The sequence below is a fragment of the Lipotes vexillifer genome, unplaced genomic scaffold, assembly GCF_000442215.2.
Source record: "Lipotes vexillifer unplaced genomic scaffold, Lipotes_vexillifer_v1.1 scaffold394, whole genome shotgun sequence".
NCBI lineage: Eukaryota > Metazoa > Chordata > Mammalia > Artiodactyla > Lipotidae > Lipotes > Lipotes vexillifer.
In genome coordinates, this window is record NW_006791731.1 from 755,152 (window position 1) to 775,510 (window position 20,359).

At 58.9% G+C, this 20,359-nt stretch overlaps 2 protein-coding genes across 2 annotated transcripts; one reads left to right on the forward strand and one right to left on the reverse strand.

The window, feature by feature from the left end:
- Positions 1-6,993: 6,993 nt before the first annotated feature.
- On the reverse strand, positions 6,994-9,139 carry GRINA (glutamate ionotropic receptor NMDA type subunit associated protein 1). The gene is made up of 6 exons (XM_007464555.1): positions 8,758-9,139; positions 8,562-8,674; positions 8,290-8,490; positions 8,043-8,171; positions 7,804-7,947; positions 6,994-7,722 (listed from the first exon to the last, which is right to left on the reverse strand). The coding sequence occupies exons 1-6, from the start codon at positions 9,119-9,121 to the stop codon at positions 7,573-7,575; spliced, it is 1,101 nt and encodes a 366-aa protein (XP_007464617.1). The 5' UTR covers positions 9,122-9,139; the 3' UTR covers positions 6,994-7,572.
- A 3,769-nt stretch (positions 9,140-12,908) lies between these two features.
- On the forward strand, positions 12,909-20,156 carry PARP10 (poly(ADP-ribose) polymerase family member 10). The gene is made up of 10 exons (XM_007464607.1): positions 12,909-13,089; positions 13,166-13,420; positions 13,493-13,729; positions 13,810-14,393; positions 14,504-14,640; positions 14,843-14,979; positions 15,168-15,791; positions 15,876-16,009; positions 19,560-19,734; positions 19,810-20,156. Exons 1-10 carry the CDS (start codon positions 12,909-12,911, stop codon positions 20,154-20,156), a joined length of 2,811 nt encoding a protein of 936 aa, XP_007464669.1.
- The last annotated feature ends 203 nt before the right edge of the window (positions 20,157-20,359 follow it).

The following is a 20,359-nucleotide window of genomic DNA, read 5'->3' on the forward strand; positions in this document are numbered from 1 at the left end:
GCTGGATTCAGTTTGCTAATATTTTGTTGAGAATTTTTGCATCTATATTCATCGAAGATACTGGCCTATAATTTTCTCTTTTGGTAATGTCTTTGGCTTTAGTATCAGGGTGATGGTGGCTTCATAGAATGACTTTGGGAATGTTCCTTCCTTTTCAATCTTAGGGAGTTTTTTTGTTTTTTGTTTTTTTTAAATTACAGATTCTATTTCACTTTAGTGATTGATCTGTTCAAATGATCTATTTCTTCTTGATTCAGTTTTCATGGGATGTATGCTTCTAGAAACTTGTTCATTTCTTCTAGTTTGTCCAATTTGTTGGCATATAATTGTTCATAGTATTCTCTTATGTTTTTTTTGTATTTCTGCAGTACTGGTTGTTATTTCTCCTCCTTCATTTCTTATTGTGTTTGTTTGGGTCCTCTCTCTTTTCTTCTTGGTGAGCCTGGCCAGAGGTTTGTAAATTTTGTTTACCCTTTCAAAGAAGCAGTTCTTGATTTTATTGATTTTTTTCTATTGTTTCTTAAATCTCTATTTTATTTATTTCCTCTCTGATCGTTATTTCCTTCCTTCTGCTGACTTTAGGTTTTATTTGTTTTTGTTTTTCTAATTCTTTTAGGTGGTAGGTTAAGTTGTTTATTTGAGATTTTTCCTGTTTTTTGAGGAAGGCCTATATTGCAATGAGCTTCCCTCTAAGGACTGCTTTTGCTGCATCCCATAGATTTTATATGGTTGTGTTTTCATTGTCATTTGTCTCAAGGTGTTTTTAAATTTCTTCTTTGATTTCATCATTGACCCATTGGTTTTTTAGTAGCATGTTGTTTAGTCTCCATGTAATCGTTTATTTCTTGTTTCCCTTTCTATGGTTGATTTCTAGTTTCACGCTGTTGTGGTCAGAAAAGATGCTTAAAATAATTTCTATCCTCTTAAATTTGTTGAGGCTTGCTTTGTGTCCTAGTATGAGGAAGTATGACCATATCTTAATTAATTATATCTGCAATGACCTCATTTCCAAGTAAGGTCACATAATGAGGTACTGGGGATTGGGACTTCAACATTTGAATTTTGAGGGGGACACAATTCAATTCATGACAGTGGGCTCTTAAAAAAATTGGAAAATTTTAGAGGTAAGCATAACCTTCTTTTTGTGTCAGTTTTGGTAGATTGTGGGTTGATATCCTATTGTTTGGGGAAATTTTCAGGTGTTATCTCTTCAGACATTACTTCTCCATTCTTTCTCTCTTCTCCTCTGGGACTCTACATATGTGTTTTGTTTTGTGTTGTTTTGTTTGCGGTACGTGGGCCTCTCACTGTTGTGGCCTCCCGTTGCGGAGCACAGGCTCCGGACACGCAGGCTCCGCTGCCATGGCTCACGGGCCCAGCCGCTCCGTGGCATGTGGGATCCTCCTGGACTGGGGCACAATCCCATGTCCCCTGCATCAGCAGGCGGACTCTCTACCACTGTGCCACTAGGGAAGCCCCCATATGTGTATTTTTTACTTTTTCCCCACCTATTATACTATTTCCTCTATCCATTCTTTTTTTCCCTTTGTAAGTTTGGATATTTTCTATTGACCTTTCAGTTCACTAATCCTTTCTTCTGACTTGTCTAATTGGCTCTTAAACCCATCTATTGAATTTTTAGTTTCAGTTAATTGTATTTTTCCATTCAAGATGCTCAGTTTGATTCTTTTTATAGAATTCAATTCTCTGGGAAATCTCCATATTATCTTCCATGTTCCTCCATTTCCCCCTGCATTTTGCTTAACATATCAATCATATTTATTTTAAAGTCCTTTTCTGTTGGCTCCCATCTTTGAGTCACTTTTAGGTCTGTTTCTGTCATCTCATTCTTCCTCTTGGTTTTCAGTCATATAGTTCTGTCTGTTGAAATGCCTAGCAATTTCTAACTGACAGCTTGTGTATTAAAAGACCGTAGAGGTTCTGGGTGATGTTATCTTTTTACAGGAAGATAGAGTTCGCAGATAAAGTGGGGCCAATTACGTTCAACCCTTGGGGCAGAGCTGAGGCAAGTCCGGATTGTGGCTTTGGTAAGGCTCTGTTCTTAAGGCTCCCTGATGGTTGAGAGCCTGCGGTTTCTCCAAGGCTCCTTCTCCTGGTAGGTCCTAAATGCTAATTCTTGTTTCCTCAGCACAGCCTCTCTAAATCCCATAGCTGTAACTCTTCCCTCACAGCCGCAGGGTCTCCCTTCACATTTATTTTTGTTTTCCGGCTCAGTTGTTTAAAAGTTTAAAAGTATTTTATCTGGCAGTTTTATGTGTTAAGAGTAGGAGTCAGGATCTTGGGTCAGTCAGTCCGCCATCCTGATGGGAAGTCCTCTGAAGGCATTTAAGCAGGGACATGCCATCATCTCTTTGTCTGTGGTGCCGAGGATGGTTTGGGTCTGCTCAGAGGTGGTCATGGCCTTGACTCGAGAGAAGGGCATAGGTGAGAGAGGCACTTGGAAGACACCACCCAAAATGCCCCAGGGTCGTCGTAGCAGTTGCGGTGGAGAGGAGGATTCTGAACCTGGTGCTAGAGCCCTCCCACATCCGGGAAGCTGCTGGATACCAGCGAAAAGCAGACCGGAGTTGGATGAAGGAGAGGAGAGGGCACAGGTTTCAAAGGAGGAAGCTGCTGCACAAGAGCCCAAAGGTTTGCGGGGGTGGACATGTGGGTGACCTTGTGAACTGGGTCCCAGGGGATGAGGACCCACGGGGAGAAGAGGCCTTCTTTAGCAGTGAAGGTGGGAGTTGAGAAGTTGTGGGTGTGCGTGTGTGTGCGTGTGTGTGTGTGTGTTTGTGGTGGGTGGTTTGCATCTGGGGCGTTCTGAAAGGTCTCCAGTGCCTGACAAGCCTGAGACGAAGGAGACACTCAGGAACACAGAACGTTTGGCGGCAGACGGGCCAAGCCATGTTGCTGGCCAGGGTGCAGCGTCTGGGCCCCGATGGGGAAGGGCTGCCTTGGGAGCTACAGCCCCGGGACCAGGCCTGCACCCATGCCTCCCCTCCCAAGCGCCCTCTGCTCCCCAGGCCCGGCCCTCCCTCCCGCCCCGTCACTGTGGTCCTCGCCGATTTTCCTGCCTTTATTCAAACCACTTCTGGGCTCTTCCCTGGAAAACTCCAGTGGCTCGTCACTGCCTGAGAAAGAGAGTTCAGACTCGAGCTTTACATCCACAGCTGTCACACCCAACCTCGACCCCTCAACTCTCCCACACCTTCTTTCTTCCACCTGGCTCCCCCAAGTGGGCCTCCATGCATTTCCTGGGCTTTCAGTCTTGCTGCCTGCACTCCCGAAATGCCCCCTCCTGATGCCGATGCTGAGCCAGAGTCCAGAATTCTGCAGCGTTCTCTGCCCCGCTCTTGGGGCAGTTGGTGCCTGTGCGGCTCGTGCCACGTAGAGTTCGTCTGTTCATTGCATGGTCTACACCAATGGCACGCCCACTCTGGACTAGATGCTGGCCTGGGTGTTAAAAGGCACAGGTCACAGTCCCTGTCCTGAAGGCACTTCCAGCTCTGAGATGCTGACGGTAGCCCTGGTTAGCAGGGCAGGTGGCACAAGGCATCTGTGGGCCTGCTGACTGAACTGGGGTCCAGGGCTGGCCTCTCACCGTGGTTTTCAGCAGGCACCAGTGATGGTGTTGCTTTTTTTGCAGGGCAGGGAATGTGACGGAGACTTTGTGTCGTTTAATCTTTTTTTTCCTTTATAAATTTATTTATTTTAGGCTGCGTTGGGTCTTTGTTGCTGCGCACGGGCTTTCTCTAGTTGCGGGGAGTGGGGGCTACTCTTGGTTGTGGTGCGCGGGCTTCTCACTGTGGTGGCTTTCATTTTTGTGGAGCACGGGCTCTAGGCATGTGGGCTTCAGTACTTGCAGCACGTGGGCTCAGCAGTTGTGGCTCACGGGCTCCAGAGCGCAGGCTTAGAAGCTGTGGTGCATGGGCTTAGTTGCTTCACGGCATGTGGGATCTTCCCGGACCAGGGCTCGAACCCGTGTCCCCTGCATTGGCAGGCGGATTCTTAACCACTGAGCCACCAGGGAAGTCCTGTGTCGTTTAATCTTGAAAACAAGAATGGACTTAATGATTACTCATGCAAATAAACATTTTTGATTGAAGAATAAATTAGTCCTCCTCATATAGTGGCCTTAGTATAGCGAGCTGTGTCAAGGCTCCAGAGGAAGCCCACAGGACACCCTGTGGCTGAACAGGTCAGGCTTACTGCTCACTGCGGCAAGGTGGGAGGGACCACAGGAAGGGGGACTGGAAGGATTTCCTGTGGGGCTTGGCTTGTTTGGGTGAACTGGGGTGGGCTTAAAGAAGCACTGCTTTGCTTGGGATTCCACGCTGTCCGGAAGGGGAGTCATCCTGTGACTGGGTATCTCAACACCTCTTCTTTGGAAGGGGGACGGACTAGGGGTCGGCTAAAGCTGTCCATTCTGAAGAGCCAGCAGCTGCTCAGATTAGGCAGGACAGGCTGCACACAGTAGGTCTTCGTTATGGCTTGGACAATGCCTGCCTCTGGTCTGTGTTCAGACATGATTACAGAAGAGTCCTCTCCTCTTGACCCAGTCCGGCACAGAGGGGCCTTGTCTGATGCAGATCTGCACGTGAAACTGCATATTCTAAACGGGAGACCACCTGGGCCTGTATCTGAGTGTGCCAGGCTGGCCCCTACAACGCTAGGGCCTCGCTGATAGGACCAGGCCAGCTCCTGGATGTTGGGGGCTGCTGCTTTCCTCACCTGAATGATCTCCCCTGCTGCCCTCACAACTGCTGTGCCTCCTTCTACACACACATCCACCCGGTCAGATCACAAGCTGCCTCTTTTCTCCTTGCCAGGGGGACACAGCAGATAGCAGGCCAAACTCCATTGGCAGAGATGCCCTGCCCGCCTCGACCAGGCCCATCCTGAGCCCTTTGTGGCACTGCCAGCTGCCCCAGCCCCGAGCCCCACCTGATCTGCTCCTCTCTGCACATCTCTTCTGCTTCCTCCCTGCTTTCTTCACCTGTTGGCACCCACCCCTTCTCCTGGACATTCTCTTGCCGGACGCATCTTTCTGAACCCACAGCCAGCTGTGGCTCCTGCCAGAGTCCCCTTCACCGGCAGGACAGGTCCAAGCCCTCACCCATGTGCAGCCCTGGCCTTCCCTCCCGCGGTGGCCTCTGCTCTGCGTGCGTCCCCCGGCTTCCCGGCCCTGCCCTGGCCCACACCTCCAGCCCCTGGTCGTCCCCAGGGAGCCTCCCCCAAGGATTAGCTCAGCCAAGAGTTTGTCCTCCTTGAATTCCCTGAGAAAACTGTCCCTGCACATTTCGCTCGGCATTTATTCCTGAGCTGCTCCTCTTGCCTCTGCTGGTTCTCTTCAGCCACCTGGATGCTCCGTGTTTTCTCCCCTGCGTGAAATCCTCATGGGCCTGTGGGCTACCACAGAGCAGGTTCCCATGCGCTTGGAGCGCGTAAAGGCAGGGTCCCTTGGATGAGGAGCCGCACCTGCTTGAGGAGAGGTGGGGAAGGGGAGCCGCGTCGCCTGCCCGCGCTCAGCAGGCGAACAAAGCAGAGGGACCAAGGGTAGCCATGAGGCATGAGGTGGTCTCCAGGAAGGGCCCAGGTGGCTGGGACGGCGGTGTGCGTCGGGCCTGGGGAAGCGGGGCCCGCTTGTGGCTCAGGCCGAGCAAGGTCAGGCCTTGGGTTGAGGAGCTCGGGGACAGCGGAAGGCCAACTCAGGCAGCCATCGGGGAAGAGGGACTTCATCCCGCTGGCAACCATCAGGCGGGTGGTGTGATCAGTGTGTCGGAAGCACACCTGGCAGCTGGGCAGAGGCTTGGTGGAGGTGAGCTGACAGGTGAGCACGAGGAGGGTGGGCAGGGAGAGGGGGTGGGGAAGGATGGGCGAGGGCAGAGAGGACAGACCCGCTTCCGGCCTGGGGGTCGGGTGGACGCCGACGGAGCTCATGCAGGAGCAGCAGGTACGGGGCAGGCCACAGCTGAGGCGCCCGCGGGCACGGGGGTGCTGGCTCGCAGTGTGGGGGGGCCTTCAGAGATGCTGGGGTGCTGGCGCCAGTTAAAGGAGTGGGTTGATGGGCTCGCGGGGAGGAGGTGGGAGAGGCCTGGATAGCGGGCCCTGTGGGGGAAGGCCATGGTCAGGAGTGTCCACTGGGGCTAGGAGCTCAGGAGAGCACAGTGCAGGGAGGCGCTCAGAGTGACCGAGCCCCAGGCAGCGGAGGGACCCCTCTGTGGGTGGCTGAGGATAAGGACAGCTGGCTGACCTCTGAGTGCACATCCCAGTGCCAGGGGTAGGTGCGCAGAGCTCTGGAGCTGAGACAGCAAGAGCCACAGGGGAGGCCACGCAGGACCAGCTGAGGCTGAGGGCCACGGCAGGGTGGGGCCTGGAGAGCTGCGGAAGGTGGCAGAGGCAGGCCAGGGCCCCTCAGAGTCTCCGCCCAGTTCTCCCCTGGGGACTCCGGGGTGCAGGTTTCTTGGGGGGGAGGGGGAAGGGGTGCGGAGGGCCTTCGTCTGAGCCAGGCCTGGGCTGCATGTCAGGTGCCCGCTGATGGGCTCCCTGGGGGCCCTTCAGAGCCAGAGGAGCAGGACAGGCCTGCCTGGGGGCGGTCAGTGACCTATGCCGCTGCCCATCAGGCCCGAGGCGAGATGATGGGGTGTCGCAGCCCCCGCCCCTCCATCATGCCGTGCAGTTCCCAGGCACGAGTGGCAGACACCGTGTGACCCAGGCACCGCATGTAACCACCGGGAGCCTTGGGGTCCCCGTCCATCAGCTGGGAATCCCGGCATACAGCTCATGACGTGGCCAGGAAGATTGCAAAAACGGAGGTGGAAGCACCGGGAGAGAAAGATTAGCTGCTGTCGTTAACCTCCACGACCTCCACCCTGAGCCAAGCCCCGGCGTCCACACCTGTCCTGCTCGCTGCCTCACGCTGGCAGTGCCTGGACCCCTCCCCACCTCGTGGAGAAAGTGGCAGTGACGAGAGTGATGAAGGGAACACAGAGCGCGGAAGGTCCCATTTATTGTTTAAAGACAGCAGAATGAGAGGAAGGCGTCCTTCCTCCCCTGAAACATACCCGTCCTCTCTGCCCTCAGAGCTCAGCACAGGGACGAGACCCTCACACCCCACAGGTCCCCCAGAGGGCAGCACTCTAATGTGGGGCTGGGGAAGGGAAAGGGACACTTTATGGCAGGCGGGGGAGCTGGGACAGGAGGGGGGACGTGCACCCTCACCTCTTGGCTCCATCCCTCTCCCCTGGGACCTGGTGTTGCCCCCAGACCTGGGGTGGGCTGGCAGACAGAGCTCATGCAACACTGAGTGGGCAAGAGGTGGCACGGAAACCCGGCCCCACTGCCCTCTGGCAGGGCGGGAGGGCTAGAAGGGGCCATGCTGGCCACAGCGGGTCCGAACAGAAGTGTCTGCAGTGTACACACAGGAGGGCTGGGGAGGGGCTCCCTCTGTCCCAGGCTGCGCGCGGGGATGAGAGAGGGGAGGTACAGAGGAACTGCCACGCTGGGAGCAGGGTCCAGGCCAGCCATGCCACCTGAGTGGGGCCCCGCATGTGCCAGGGGCTCGGGCTACTCCTTGGCACGGCCAATGATGGTAAGGATATACAGGAAGATGTTGATGATGTCCGTGTACAGGTTCAGCGCGGCAAACACATACTCCTCAGGGCTCAGGGACAGCTGCTTGTTCCCCAGCAGCAGCTGGGTGTCCACTGCCAGGAACTGGGGGTGGCAGCACGGTCATGTTGAAAGACATCCCGCCCCGCCCAGCATCCGCCCACGCCGCCCACCCCCATCACTCACGCAGGTGAAGAGCAGAGCGCCGAGCGAGGCGTACACGATCTCCAGGATGCGGTTGCGGACAAAGATGCAGAGGATGGCGAAGACGAGGAGCACCGCCATGCTCACCAGCAGCACGCCCACGCACGACGTGAAGTCGTAGCGCGTCTGAGGGCACAGGGGCACACGGGGCCTGGGTGCCGCAGCCCTGGAAGGGCCCTGGGCCCTCAGGGCCAGCGGCCCTGCCTCGGGGGGCCCCTTACCTGCATGGAGAAGATGACCACCGTGAAGCAGACGGTCGTGGTGATGCCTACGGCCATGATGACCGCCTCAGTATCGTAGAAGCTGGCGATCATGCCCACCATGTAGGACAGGCTGACGGTCAGGACCGACTGCGGGGAGACGGAGCCTTGAGCGTGTGCGGCCGCTGCCCCACCCCCACCCCCGGCCCCCTCTGTCGCTCCAAAGCGTGAGTCACGGGGTGTGAAGGCCTCAGGGTCTGGGGGTTACCAGTGCAACGAGGTTCCAGGGGTGCTTTCGCCGGAAGTCCCCACAGCAGCTGAGGACAATGAGGGAGATGAAGAAGACGGCGTAGGAGACGTAGTAGGTCCAGACGTTCTCCCGGACAAAGCCCTTCACCTCGCCGACGAACGTGAACACGGCCACGGTGGACAGAGTCACAGACAGCTGCAGGGTCAGCACCAGAAACACCTGGAGAGGGAGGCGGCTCAGAGCTCCGGCCAGCACAGCTGCCCACGCCCTCCCCAGCCCCTGTGGCCCACCTTCCGGATGAAGGCCTGCCGGATGCTCTTGTCATCCCAGTTGGTGGCAGGGAAGTCCTGGTTGTCGTAGTAAGATGGGGGACCCTCCTCGTGATAGTTCCCATGCTGAGGTGCTGAGGAGCACGACGGGCTGGGTCAGCACCCCTCACTGGTGCCAGGAGCCCCTGCCCTCCCCTGCCCCTGCCCCACTACTCACTGCCAGAATCCTGTGCCGGGAAGGCCTGTGGTTGTCCATAGGGGTTGGGGGGAAAGGGGCTCTGTGGATATGGCCCCTGAGGGTAGCCCCCTTGGGGGTAGGGGCCCTGAGGGTAGCCTCCTGGGGGGTAGGGGCCCTGGGGGTAGCCTCCTGGGGGGTAAGGACCCTGAGGGTAGCCCCCCTGGGGGTAGGAGCTGGGGCCCTGGGGATACCCTGGCTGGCCATAGGGGGAAGGCTGGAACGGGGGCTGTGGGTAAGGGGCCCCTGGGTAGGGAGGCAAGGAGGGCTGGGGCCCCCCAGGATATCCAGGGTTGGGGGGAGGATAGCTGTCCCCGGACACCAAGAAACTCTTTTCATGGGACATGGCCTCAGGTTCTGTGGTCTCCCCCTAGAGGACAGAGAGAGAACGGTTAGCACTGAGGTGACAGGAATCAGCCAGGGGCCTCTCCACCTGCTACCGGGAAATGGGACGGAAGGAAGGGGTTTCGTGACCTTTGCCCCAGGGCTGTCCGGAGCCCGAGCTGGGGGGCCAGGAGAGGCGGGTGGGTATCGGGTGGCTGGGCGTGTGGCTTCAGGAGGGGCCGCTACAGGCCGACCCCAAAGATGGAGGGGGGGATGGACGAGGGGATGACTTTGGCAGCCTCAGGATTTTGGGCTTCTGCTGTTTCTTGCAAGCAACTGGAGGGGCCGTCTCACCGCTGCTGGCCTCTCCGGGTCAGAGCTCAGCGCGGGTCGGGGCTGGGGGCGCGGTCGGGGAGGTGCGGGGGTGTGCCCGGACCCTCCCCTTCACATCCCGCCCCGTAAGCAGCTTTAAGGGGCCAGAGCCAGCGGCTATTTCTATCCCAGGAAATCCCCACGCCATCTGTGACCAGCCAGAACCTGACCGCCCCCCACCCCACCCCCGCCTCCAAGAGCAGGGCCCTAGCGTCCCTCGCTCCCGGGGTGGGGGCAGCAGGCCTGGATCGGCTGCCGGGGTGCCTGCCAGCGGGGTACGCCAGGAACAGCGGGTTGCGGGGGGATGGGGGGTGGGGGATGGAAGCGACCAGAGGGCGTGCGGGGGAACAAAGCGGACGTGGGGGCGAGGCGGGTGGTGGCGGCGGCCACGGAACCCGCACCGAGGGCGGGCTGGGCCCTCCTGCCCGTTCGGGGAGCGCTCGGACCGCCCGTCCGGCTGTAGCCGCAGTGCGCCGCCCCCGCTCGCCCTGGGCCCTCCGGCTCCCCGGCCCCGCCGCCACCGCCCCCCGGCCACCGCTGGCCGCGCGCCCGGCGGGACCAACCGACTGACCCACCGCAACGCCTGTCTGCTGCGCAGGGCCCGCGCGGGGGCGGCAGTGGCTGGCCGGCTGAGCGAGTAGACACGCTGCTGGGCTAGGGCCGGGGACTCACCAGTCGCGCGAGTCGCCTCAGGCCTGTGCGCCCGGTGTCCGCTGCGCGGCCGCGCGGTCGACGGCCGCTGTGCCCGCGCCCGCACCCGCACCCGCTCCGCGGCCGGCTGGGCTGGGCCTGCGCCTGCGGCTCGGGAGACGCAGCGGGGCCTTGTGACGGGGCGGGGCCGGCGGCGCGGGGGCGGGGCCGTGGGCTGGGCTCCGTGGGGAACGCGGGGGCTTCTCCCGGATGGACCCTACCCGACTGGGTTTCCCTGCTGGCTTCTTTCCGAGCCCCAGGCCAGAGACCCGCGTCCTGTCCTGTCTGCCGAGGGGTGGCCGTGGGCCGTGAGGGCTGTAGACCTCTGGAGGCTGAGACCTAGCCTCTCCAATTTGGGTCAGGGAATTTTGAGAAATGTATTCCTAAATCTGGGATTTGCTAAGTCTGACAAGCACTCTCCATCCCTCCTTGGCCTTAAAACTCCGCTTCCCCTTTCATCCAAGTCTATTCCAAATCAAGAGGCCTAATTGTTTAAATGCTTTGTCCTCTCCAGGAAACTAGTCCAGGCCCCTACTGGACCAGTTATCCTTACTTGTCTTCATCACAGTACCACAAGCTGTAAGGGTGGCATTCTTAGCCCTGTTTCGCTGCTAAGGGGCTGAGGCTTAGAGATGCCCCAGGACTGGAGGCCCAGTTAAATTCCCTCGGCTTCAGCGGTCCTGAGGAAGTGCTGCCTGCCACCTCCAGGGACATCCCTGCCACGAGGTCTCCTGGAGCCCTCTGCAGGAGTGCCTGTCCACCTGGGGCCTAGGAATCTTACTGTACTTTCCGGCCTTTTGGACAGTGGCCTCTCCCAGGCCCAGCAGTGATTGGGAAGAGGCTCTGTCCTGTGCAGCTGGTGTGCTGGTTCATCGTTGAACGGCGGGCCCCAGGGAGGGGAAACCCTGATCTGTACCTTTGCACTTGTCCTTCATATAAATACCCCATCGTGGCTGACTTCAAGCGACCACCAGTTTAACAACTGATTCACAAAGACTCCTGAAAATTGAACAATGTAGTCATGATGTGAGTTGCTCCAGCACACTGCTGCCTGTGGTAGCAGGGATTGGTGTAATAAGTAAATTATCCAGTATGTTAGAAGATGATGAGTTCCATGAGAGGAGAAAATATAGAGCAGGTAGGGATGACTTCAGGTTTTGTAGAACTATAAGCTCATACAATTTGAGGGGTCTTTTTTAAGAAAAATAATTAAAAATGACAAATGTGAGGTTGAGGCCAGGGCCCTAGGAGGGGCCCATGCAAGTCACAGTTCCTTGAAGAATTTTAGGTTCAACTTGAATCTGCCACCAAGAACCTGGTAAGGTGAATCAGGGGGAGGGGTGGCCAGGTGGCTCTGTAGGAGAGGCTGGTCTGAGAAGAGGGACGGGCCAGTGCAAGGGCATCGGGGAGGGCATCCGCTGCACTGGATGACGGAGGATGGGGGATGCAGGGGGGATGCGGCAGAAGGGACTGGGGCCTGGTCAGTCCAGCCTGGCAGGTCCTCCAAAGGACTTTGGCTTTACTGTGGACCCAGCTGTAGCAGCTGTTGGTGCCACTTATAAGGCTCACCGCTGCCCTCTGTTGAGGAGGGACAGTGCGAGTGGGCAGGAGTGGCAGAGAGAGATCAGTTAAGAGGTCAGAGTAGTGATCCAGGCAAGAGATGATGGAGGCTCAGATCAGGGTGCTGGGTGTGCCGCTCGGGACACGGACTGGACAGGTCCTCAATTCCTTGGAGAAGTAGCAGGGCCGGAGGCTGGGTTTTGGGGGCTGAGGGATGAGTGGGACGTGCGAGACTGAGAGCAGCGGGGGGCACAGCTCTCGGGAGAGTGGAAGCCAATGGAGCACAGGCACGCGGGTACTCGGCGGCAGCAAGAGGGATTGTGAATTGTAAAGGTGCAGCGGAGCAGGAGGCTCCACGTCCCCTCTGTCACGGGGATGTGCTGCAGCAAGGCCCGTGAGCACAGCATCAGCCCCTTCTGGGGTCAGCCTTGGTGCCGCCGCCACCTCCGAGGACAGCGTAGGCTGGGGAGGCGGGGAGGAGGCTCTCGTAGATCAGGAGTGGGAGCTGCCGACCCACCCTCGCGGGGTGGGAGGTCGGTCCCCTGTGTGTTGTTTAAGGGTGAGTGCGGGTGCCGTCGCCCAGCTTGCTGGGGAGAGTTGAAAGCCAGCCTTAGCCAGGCCTGCCAGAGCCTCAAGGTGCTCGTGCAGTGGGGGAGGGTAACACGGAGGCTTGAGGTCTTGCGTGGAGGGCGATGATTCGAGCCCCCCGTGTGGATTTACCAGGGAGGGCGACTGGCCATACTGAGGTTCACAGGGCCGGGCCCATGGGAGTGGAGGACCGCGAGCCTACATGCCCCCCACCCTGCCAGCCACTGGGCTGAGGTCAGACAGGTGGGGCGGGGCGGGTGGGCTGGGCAGAGGGCTGAGGAGCTGGGGGCGGGGCTGGAAGGTTCTGCAGGAGGGGCCTGAGAAGGGAATCACCCGAGAGGCAGCCGCTCTCCCGGCACTGTGGGGCCCTCCCTCCCTCCGACGGTTTCACTTTTGTTTTCTTGTCCCAGCCCTTTGGCTTTAGGGCAAAGGGGAAGGAGTCGGGCTGAAAGCCTAGGCTGCGGCGGCCCAGGCAGCTGGGGGAGAGTGAGTGCGGGATGTGGGCCAGCCCCACAGTGAGGGGGGTGCCAGGGAACGCTGCTCAGGGGCCTGCGAGGGGTGAGGCGGGGCTGTGGGCTGCTCCTTCGGCCCAGGCTGTGATGGTGGGTGAGGAAGAGGCGGGGCTGGGGGCAGCCGTGGAACTCAGAGGCCTGCCCCCCGACGTCCCAGACGAGCTGCTCACACTCTATTTCGAGAACCGTCGAACCTCTGGGGGTGGACCTGTGTCGAGTTGGCAGAGACTTGGCCGCGGGGGCATCCTCACCTTCCAGGAGGCTGCAGGTGAGTGGACCCATGCAAAGGGGCAGCCTGGGCCCCCATCGGCGCTGGCCCTGACACCTCCTCCCCCTGCCTGCAGATGCAGCAAGGGTCTTGGCCCAGGAGGAGCACACTCTGCACGGCGCTCGGCTGAGCCTGCGGGCAGCCCCACCACGCGCCCCTTCGCGCCTACTACTCCAAGGACTGTCTGCTGGCACGGGACCCCAGCGCCTGGAGCAGTATGTCCAAGCCCTGCTTTGTGCCGCAGGGCAGCCAGTGCAGCCGTGCCGTGCTCTGGCCAGTCCCCGACCAGACCGGGCCCTGGTGCAGCTGCCCAGGCCCCTTTCAGAGGCAGGTGAGAGGTGGGATTGGGGCAGACGTGCCTTTCAGGGGAGATGCCCCGAGCTGACTTGCACCCTCCCCACAGAAGCCCGTGTCCTGGAGGAGCACGCCCAGGCCCTGAGCCTGGAGGGGGCTGAGGTCTCCCTGGCCTGGGTGCCTCAGGCCCGGGCGGTGCGTGTCGTGGGGGGCAACCCCCCTGCTGACCTGCTGCTGCTGGAGCTGTACCTGGAGAATGAGCGCCGCAGTGGCGGGGGGCCCCTGGAGAGTGTGCGCAGCCTGCCAGGGCACCTGGGCACCATCGCTTCCTTCCAGCAGTGGCAGGGTGAGTGGGGCTGGACAGGGTGGCCCACCCTCCCTATACCTTGGAGCCCTGACGACTTCTGTCCTTTCCCTTCCTCCAAGTGGCCGAACGGGTGCTGCAGCGGGCCCACCAGCTGCAGGGTTCAGAGCTGAGCCTTGTCCCCCATTACGATGTCCTGGAGCCCGAGGAGCTCAGCGAGCACACGAGTGGAGCGAACCGCTTGGCCGAGTTGGGGCCTGGGGCCCCCGAGCATGCTCTCCTGGAGGCTGAAGGGCCAGCAACGGCACAGAATTGTGCAGGGCATGTGACATTGGGCTCTGAGGAGGCACCGAGGCAAACAGGAGCCTCGCTGAGGAGAGGGCCTCTCTGGGACAGGTCCTCTCTGGGACAGGGCAGGCCAGTTAGCTCCGGGCCTGTGGGGCCTTCAGAACAGGAGGGGCTGGTGAGCCCGGGGCCTATGGGGTCTCCAGGCCCAGTGGAGATTGCCATGGAGTCTCTGGAGCAGGTGGTGTCAATGAGCCTGGGCCCTGTGGGGTCACCAGGGCAGGAGGGCCTGGTGGAGACAGTGCTGCCGATGGAGCTGGGAGCAATGCGCTTCATTCAACTCTATCACGAGGACCTTCTTGCTGGCCTGGGAGACGTCGCCCTCTTCCCACTCGAGGGATCAGATATGACTGGATTTCGGGTAAGCGACCCCTGAGGATTCCTCACCTCTATTACTGGGGGCTCTGGGTGCCTCTCCTGTGCCCCAAACGTGCCAACTGCTCCTCCTAACCCCGCCCCGTGGTCCTGCAGCTCTGCGGAGCCCTGGCCCCATGCCAGGCAGCCGAGGAGTTTCTGCAAAGTCTGCTGGGCAGCGTTAGCTGTCATGTGCTGAGCCTGAAGCACCCAGGCAGCGCCAGGTTCCAGTATAGAATAAATTTGATGGCACAGTCAAATATGCATGAGATGCCTAATCACTAAACTTGAGATGCCAATTCACTATTATATTTTTCCAAGAGCTAAAACAGTTCTTCTTCTTCTTCTTTCTTCTTCTTCTTCCTCCCCCTCCCCTCCCCTCCCCCTCCCCTCCCTCCCCTTTTTCACTCCTCAGCACCCCCGAACCTCCTCCACCCTTGCTCAGAGGCCTGGGAGGGGTATGTGTCTGGGGGGTACTGGCATTCTTTCCCAACAGGTGGACCCCACTGAGGCCCTACAGGCGCTCCCTGGCCACTCCCACACCCTGTGGCCTCCAGACAATACAGACGGTGACCAGGAGAATGTGAACCTAGGTAGGGCTCCCTGGGGACCCTGGCACATCCTGCGGCCCTTTCTTGACCTCACCCTCTGCTGCTCTGCCCTATGACCGTATACCCTCTAACCCTGTCTCCATCTCCCACCCGGCCCCTGACTAGTCCTCTCCTTCAGCCCCATCCTGGCTGGACTTGACCCCTGACCCGGTGCCTCTCTCTGTCCCCAGAGGAGGTCCGAGAGCTGCTGGCCGCCCTGGAGGGCCTGGACGGGGAAGACTGGCTGCCACTGGAGCGGGGGGAGGAGGAGCCCGAGGGGCAGCCGGATGAAGAGAAGACTCCCAGGGCTGGGGAGGGGCCCGTGGAGCCCAGCACCAGGGCGCCTGGGCGGCTGCAGGAGGAGGCCGAGCTGCAGCTGGCTCTCTGCCGCTCACTGGAGCCACAAGGCCAGGTGGCCGAGTGGGAGGAGGCTGTGGCGCTGCAGCGGGCCCTGGCCCTCTCCCTGCTGGAGGCAGAACCGGAGCCCCGGGGTGGGGGGCCTGATGGCTGCGCCCAGCTGGAGGTGCACGCGGCCTTTGAGCAGGATATGGATGAGCTGGGCCGGGCCCTAGAGGCGGCCTTGGAGGTGCACCTCCGGGAGGAGACGGTGGGGCCCCAGGGCTGCGTGCTGCCCGTGGAGCTGTGCACCCACCTGGAGCGGCGCCACGGCGTGAGCGTTGCCCTTCGTGGTGACCGCACCGTCCTCCGTGGCTTTGGGACCCAGCCCACCCGTGCGGCCCGCCACTTAGCAGCGCTGTGGGCTGGCCCCCGGGATCAGAGCTTGGCCTTTGCCTTGGCGGCTTCGGGCCCCGCTCGTGAGTCTGCAGCCCGCACGGGGGAGGGCAGGGTGGACCGGTGCCCCAGGCATGGCCTGCACCCCCTTTCTCCCTGTGTGTCAGTGCCACAGCAGAGGCCGAGGGAGCCCTTGGGCAGGCTGGAGTGTGTGGCCAGGAGCAGCACTGAGTTCCATACGGTAGTGCAGGCCTTCTACGACACACTGGACGCTGCCCACGGCAGGATCCGTGTTGTCCAGGTGAGTCCACGCCCTGCCTTGCCAGCCTCTGGCCTCCTGGGCTCCTGGCACCATCTTTGCCTTGCAGAGCCCGTGGGCTATCACTCTTGCCTACGTCAGGATCGGCTGGCCAGAAGCTGCCCAGCAGGCTGAAAGCTGTTGGGGGCAGGGGAGCACCAGGGCTCCGCAGCCCTGTTCCCTGCCCGAAGGGTGTTCACGAATGTGCAGCCAGGGAGACAGAAGGCTGTAGAGCTTAGGGGGTCCCAAGCACTTGAAGTGGGGTCCCCACTTCGCCGGTTACAGCCCGATGCCGGCCACAGTTTCTTCCTCTAGAACACGGGGTGGTGATGCCATCTCGTGGCTACTGTGAGGATGACTCATTCCACCAGTTGTTCCGGGTGCTGTTCTGGGGCCCGTCTGCCTCCCAAGGGGTCTGCTCCAGCAGGAAGAGGGCTGGCTGCAGCGAGGCAGCCTCCTCCTACATTTTCACTTGTTGAACGTGGCAACTCTGAGCACGGTTGGGTTGCGGAAAGGGCTGGGCACCACGGGTGGGGGACCTGAATGAAGCTCTGGGAGCCCCAGTGAGCCCTGGCCACCCAGGCAGGTGGGAAGCAGAGGCTGAGAAGGAGGGGCTCGGAGGTGGGGTGCTGGAGGCAGCGAGGGCCAGAGGAAGGACTGAGGAGGGGCTGTGCGCCAGGCAGGGGTGGACAGCGGCTGGGAGGTGAGAGCTGGGCCCGGCTGCAATGAGCGGGCTGCGGAAGCGAGGGGGCAGAGAGGAGCTGGAAGAGAGTGCAGGGCTGAGTGCTTCCAGCTCAGGGGAAGGAATCCCGGGGCGGTGGAGAGCTGGGCTCACGGTGCGGGGGAAGCCAGGTGGCCCTCTTGACGCACCAACTTGTGGGTGGGTGGGCCTGGGGGCAGGGGGCGGTGAGCAGCAATGGCACCCCGGATCTGTTCAGATACGCAGACCCTCACGCCTTTCCCAGACCGGGCCTGGTCTGCCACCAGCAGCACCACCACCGCTTTCCTGGGGATGACCACTGTAACTCTGGGTGGACTTAGCAGCTGTCACTTCTGCACTTGGAGAGAGGAGGACGCCCTGCTCTCATGCCCCGTGCTCCTCCCGAGGCTCTGTTAGTCACGTGCGCTTGATTCTTCTAGCAGGACCTTTGTGACTTTACGTGGTACACTTGAGTCTTTTTTCCACTTAACGATTTTAGAGACTGTTTCTTGCCTCCCTGCACGGAAGATCAGGAGAATGGGCTTCCCTTCCCCCCTTTCACCTCCTCCTCCCTCTTCCATCTCACAGTTTGGCCAGTGACGTTATTTTTAAGTTGGCAAGGTTGACAAACGTCATCTTCTATTCTGCATGGCATGCTTCTATTCCAAGCATGAAGCTCCATACTTGGGCCATAGGTTGATCGATATATAATGACAATGAAAAAATATTTACCACTGGACCAGAGAGGAAAGGGGGAAATGAAAAACCTAGTTATTTAAACCATGTTGCATGAAAGAGAATATTCTAGGATTCAGGGACTAATGGCTCTTTTATTTTTATAATAGACTTATTTTATTTATTTATTTTATAGGCTGCGTTGGGTCTTCGTTGCTGTGCGCGTGGGCTTTCTCTAGTTGCAGCGAGCTGGGGCTACTCTTCGTTGCAGTGCATGGGCTTTTCATCACGGTGGCTTCTCTTGTTGCGGAGCACAGGCTCTAGGCCTGCAGGCTTCAGTAGTTGTGGCATGTGGGCTTCAGTAGTTGTGGCTCACAGGCTCTAGAGCGTAGGCTCAGTAGCTGTGGCGCATGGGCTTAGTTGCTCCGCGGTATGTGGGATCTTCCCGGACCAGGGCTTGAACCCGTGTCCCCTGCACTGGCAGGCAGATTCTTAACCACTGTGCCACCAGGGAAGCCCAACTAATGTCTCTTGATTTTGTTTACTTTCTTCGTTTTTCTCTGTGGTGCTTGGCTGCTGGCTTACTCTTGGTGACCCTGTCACCTTCTTGCATAGATTCCTTTTCTGTGTAGTGAAAGTATCTCCTTGAGTGAGTAGTCAACATTTTGGACTTTTAAATGTATTTTGCCTTTTGCAATTAGAAGTAATTTGCAACTATAGTTTGATATTGGTATTTTTTTCAAACAAAAGATGCTATGTGTTTATTAAGACATTTCTGTTAACTTAAGCACAGCTGGTTCTTGCATACCTTAATCTGTCCTTATTTTGTCCTCACCATTAATAGTTTGGCTGGATATAGGGTTCAAGATCAAAATATGTTTTCCTTCAGATCTTTTGAGAGACTTAACTTTTTGTTTCCTCCTTAAAATTTCTTGTTCTTGGAAAGGCAAGAAAAAAATCCTTCTATGGTCTCTTAGCATCCAGTCTTGCTGGTGAGGACCCCAATATGAAAACGTGAGGTTTTTTTCCATGTCTATATGTCGACTTTGGGGTGTGTGTGTGTGTGTGCACGCGTGCATCTGGACGCTTGTAGACTTCTTTCACTTTGAAGGTTGAAGTTTTCCCAGCAGGTAGGTGCCTTTCCACATTGTCTTTGGCATTTTATGGCAAGATCCTTTCCATCTGAAGATGCTCCCTTCAGCTCAGGCAAACTGTCTTCCGTTAAGTCCTCACTTGCTCCCATCACCTGTTGGGTGTCTTCTTATGGAGCTCCTATGACTCAGATCATAGAGCTCCTCCCCACTCCCTCATCTGTTCTCTCACAGTTCCCAACTCTTTTCTTTAGCTCTGCACTGAGTCACTTCCTGAACTCCATCTTCATCATATTATTATCCACACCCACTGGATGCAGTTCAGCGATTCCATTCTTTTTTTTTTTTTTTTTTTTTTTTTTTTGCGATACGCAGGCCTCTCACTGTTGTGGCCTCTCCCATTGCGGAGCACAGGCTCCGGACGCCATGGCTCACGGGCCAAGCCACTCCGTGGCATGTGGGATCTTCCCGGACCGGGGCACGAACCCGCGTCCCCTGCATCAGCAGGTGGACTCTCAACCAGTGCGCCACCAGGGAAGCCCAGCAATTCCATTCTTAATGTAAGAACTCTCTAATTTTCAGACTGTTTCTTTTTCACAGTAGGTCATCTTGTTTCATGGATATAATATTCATTTGCATCCCTCTGAAGTGACTAGTTAGAATTTCTTTAGAAACTTTTTGGGTCCCTGAGTTGGCTCCTCTTCGGTTGGCTACTGGGTTGGTCACCTTGGTCTCCCATCACTGAGAGGTCCGGGGCATCTCATGGCGTTGGGAGTGAAGTCCTGCGGGCAATGCAGGTGGGGGGCTCAGCTTTTCTCTGCAGAGGCCTGGCTGTGGGTGCAGGGTTCTGGTGAGTGGATGGGTTGCCTACCCGCAGACCCCCCTGGAAGCCCTCCAATGCCACCTGGGGCTCCGTGGAGGTGGCGAACGTCCGCCTAATGTCTGCTACTGGGCAGAGAGTGACAGGAGCTGTGAGGTCTCCCCAGGCCCTGAACTCCTCCAGGAGAGGGCTCGATTTCCGGGCTCAGCCCTGTGCCCTGTGGCCCAGGGGATACAATAGCCTGGTTCTGACCAAGGCCGCCCGCAGGTGGAGCGTGTGCTGCACCCGCTGCTGCAGCAGCAGTACGAACTGCACCGGGAGCGCCTGGAGCAGTGCTGTGACCGGCGGCCGGCCGAGCAGGTCCTGTACCACGGCACGTCGGTGGCCACCGTCCCGGACATCTGCGCGCACGGCTTCAACCGCAGCTTTTGCGGCCGCAACGGTGAGGCCTGGGTCCCTGAAGGGGCGCGGTCTCTGCCCACCGTAACCACCCTGACCCCCGCGCCTCCCCGCGCAGGCGCGCTCTACGGACAGGGCGTGTACTTCGCCAAGCGCGCTTCCCTGTCGGTGCTGGACCGCTACTCGCCCCCCGACTCCGAGGGTCACAAGGCGGTGTTCGTGGCGCGGGTGCTGACCGGCGACTATGGGCAGGGCCGCCGCGGGCTGCGGGCACCACCACCGCGGCCCCCCGGCCACGCGCTCCTGCGCTACGACAGCGCGGTGGACTGCCTCCCCCGGCCCAGCATCTTCGTCATCTTTCACGACACCCAGGCGCTGCCCACTCACCTCATCACTTGCAAGCACATGTCCTGGTCTCCCCCTGGAGACGCCCCTGAGCTCTTGAGCAACTCCCCAGCCACCTAACCCTAGAGGCCCCGCCCCCTCGGCCCAGCCGCTGGCCTCCTGCTCCCCAGGCTCCCCGCTCCGCACAGCCCCACCGCCCCCTCCCCCGCCCGAGCTGCCCCCGGGGGCGCCCCTGCCTCGTGCAGTGGTGCCCATAGGGGCGGCCGGACGAGGAGGGCTTGGGCAGGGTTCCCCGCCCCCCCTACCCCCGGGCCGGCCCAACC

Excerpts from the sequence above, each read along its gene's own strand:
- GRINA (XM_007464555.1), bottom strand. The coding sequence starts at position 9,121 with ATGTCCCATGAAAAGAGTTTCTTGGTGTCCGGGGACAGCTATCCTCCC. Across the intron at positions 8,172-8,289 it reads CCTGGAACCTCGTTGCACTG|TCGGTCCTGACCGTCAGCCT; the intron begins GTAACCCCCAGA and ends GTCTCCCCGCAG. Across the intron at positions 7,723-7,803 it reads GCGCTCTGCTCTTCACCTGC|TTCCTGGCAGTGGACACCCA; the intron begins GTGAGTGATGGG and ends TGCCACCCCCAG.
- PARP10 (XM_007464607.1), top strand. The coding sequence starts at position 12,909 with ATGGTGGGTGAGGAAGAGGCGGGGCTGGGGGCAGCCGTGGAACTCAGA. Across the intron at positions 13,421-13,492 it reads CAGGCCCCTTTCAGAGGCAG|AAGCCCGTGTCCTGGAGGAG; the intron begins GTGAGAGGTGGG and ends CCCTCCCCACAG. Across the intron at positions 15,792-15,875 it reads GGCGGCTTCGGGCCCCGCTC|TGCCACAGCAGAGGCCGAGG; the intron begins GTGAGTCTGCAG and ends CCTGTGTGTCAG.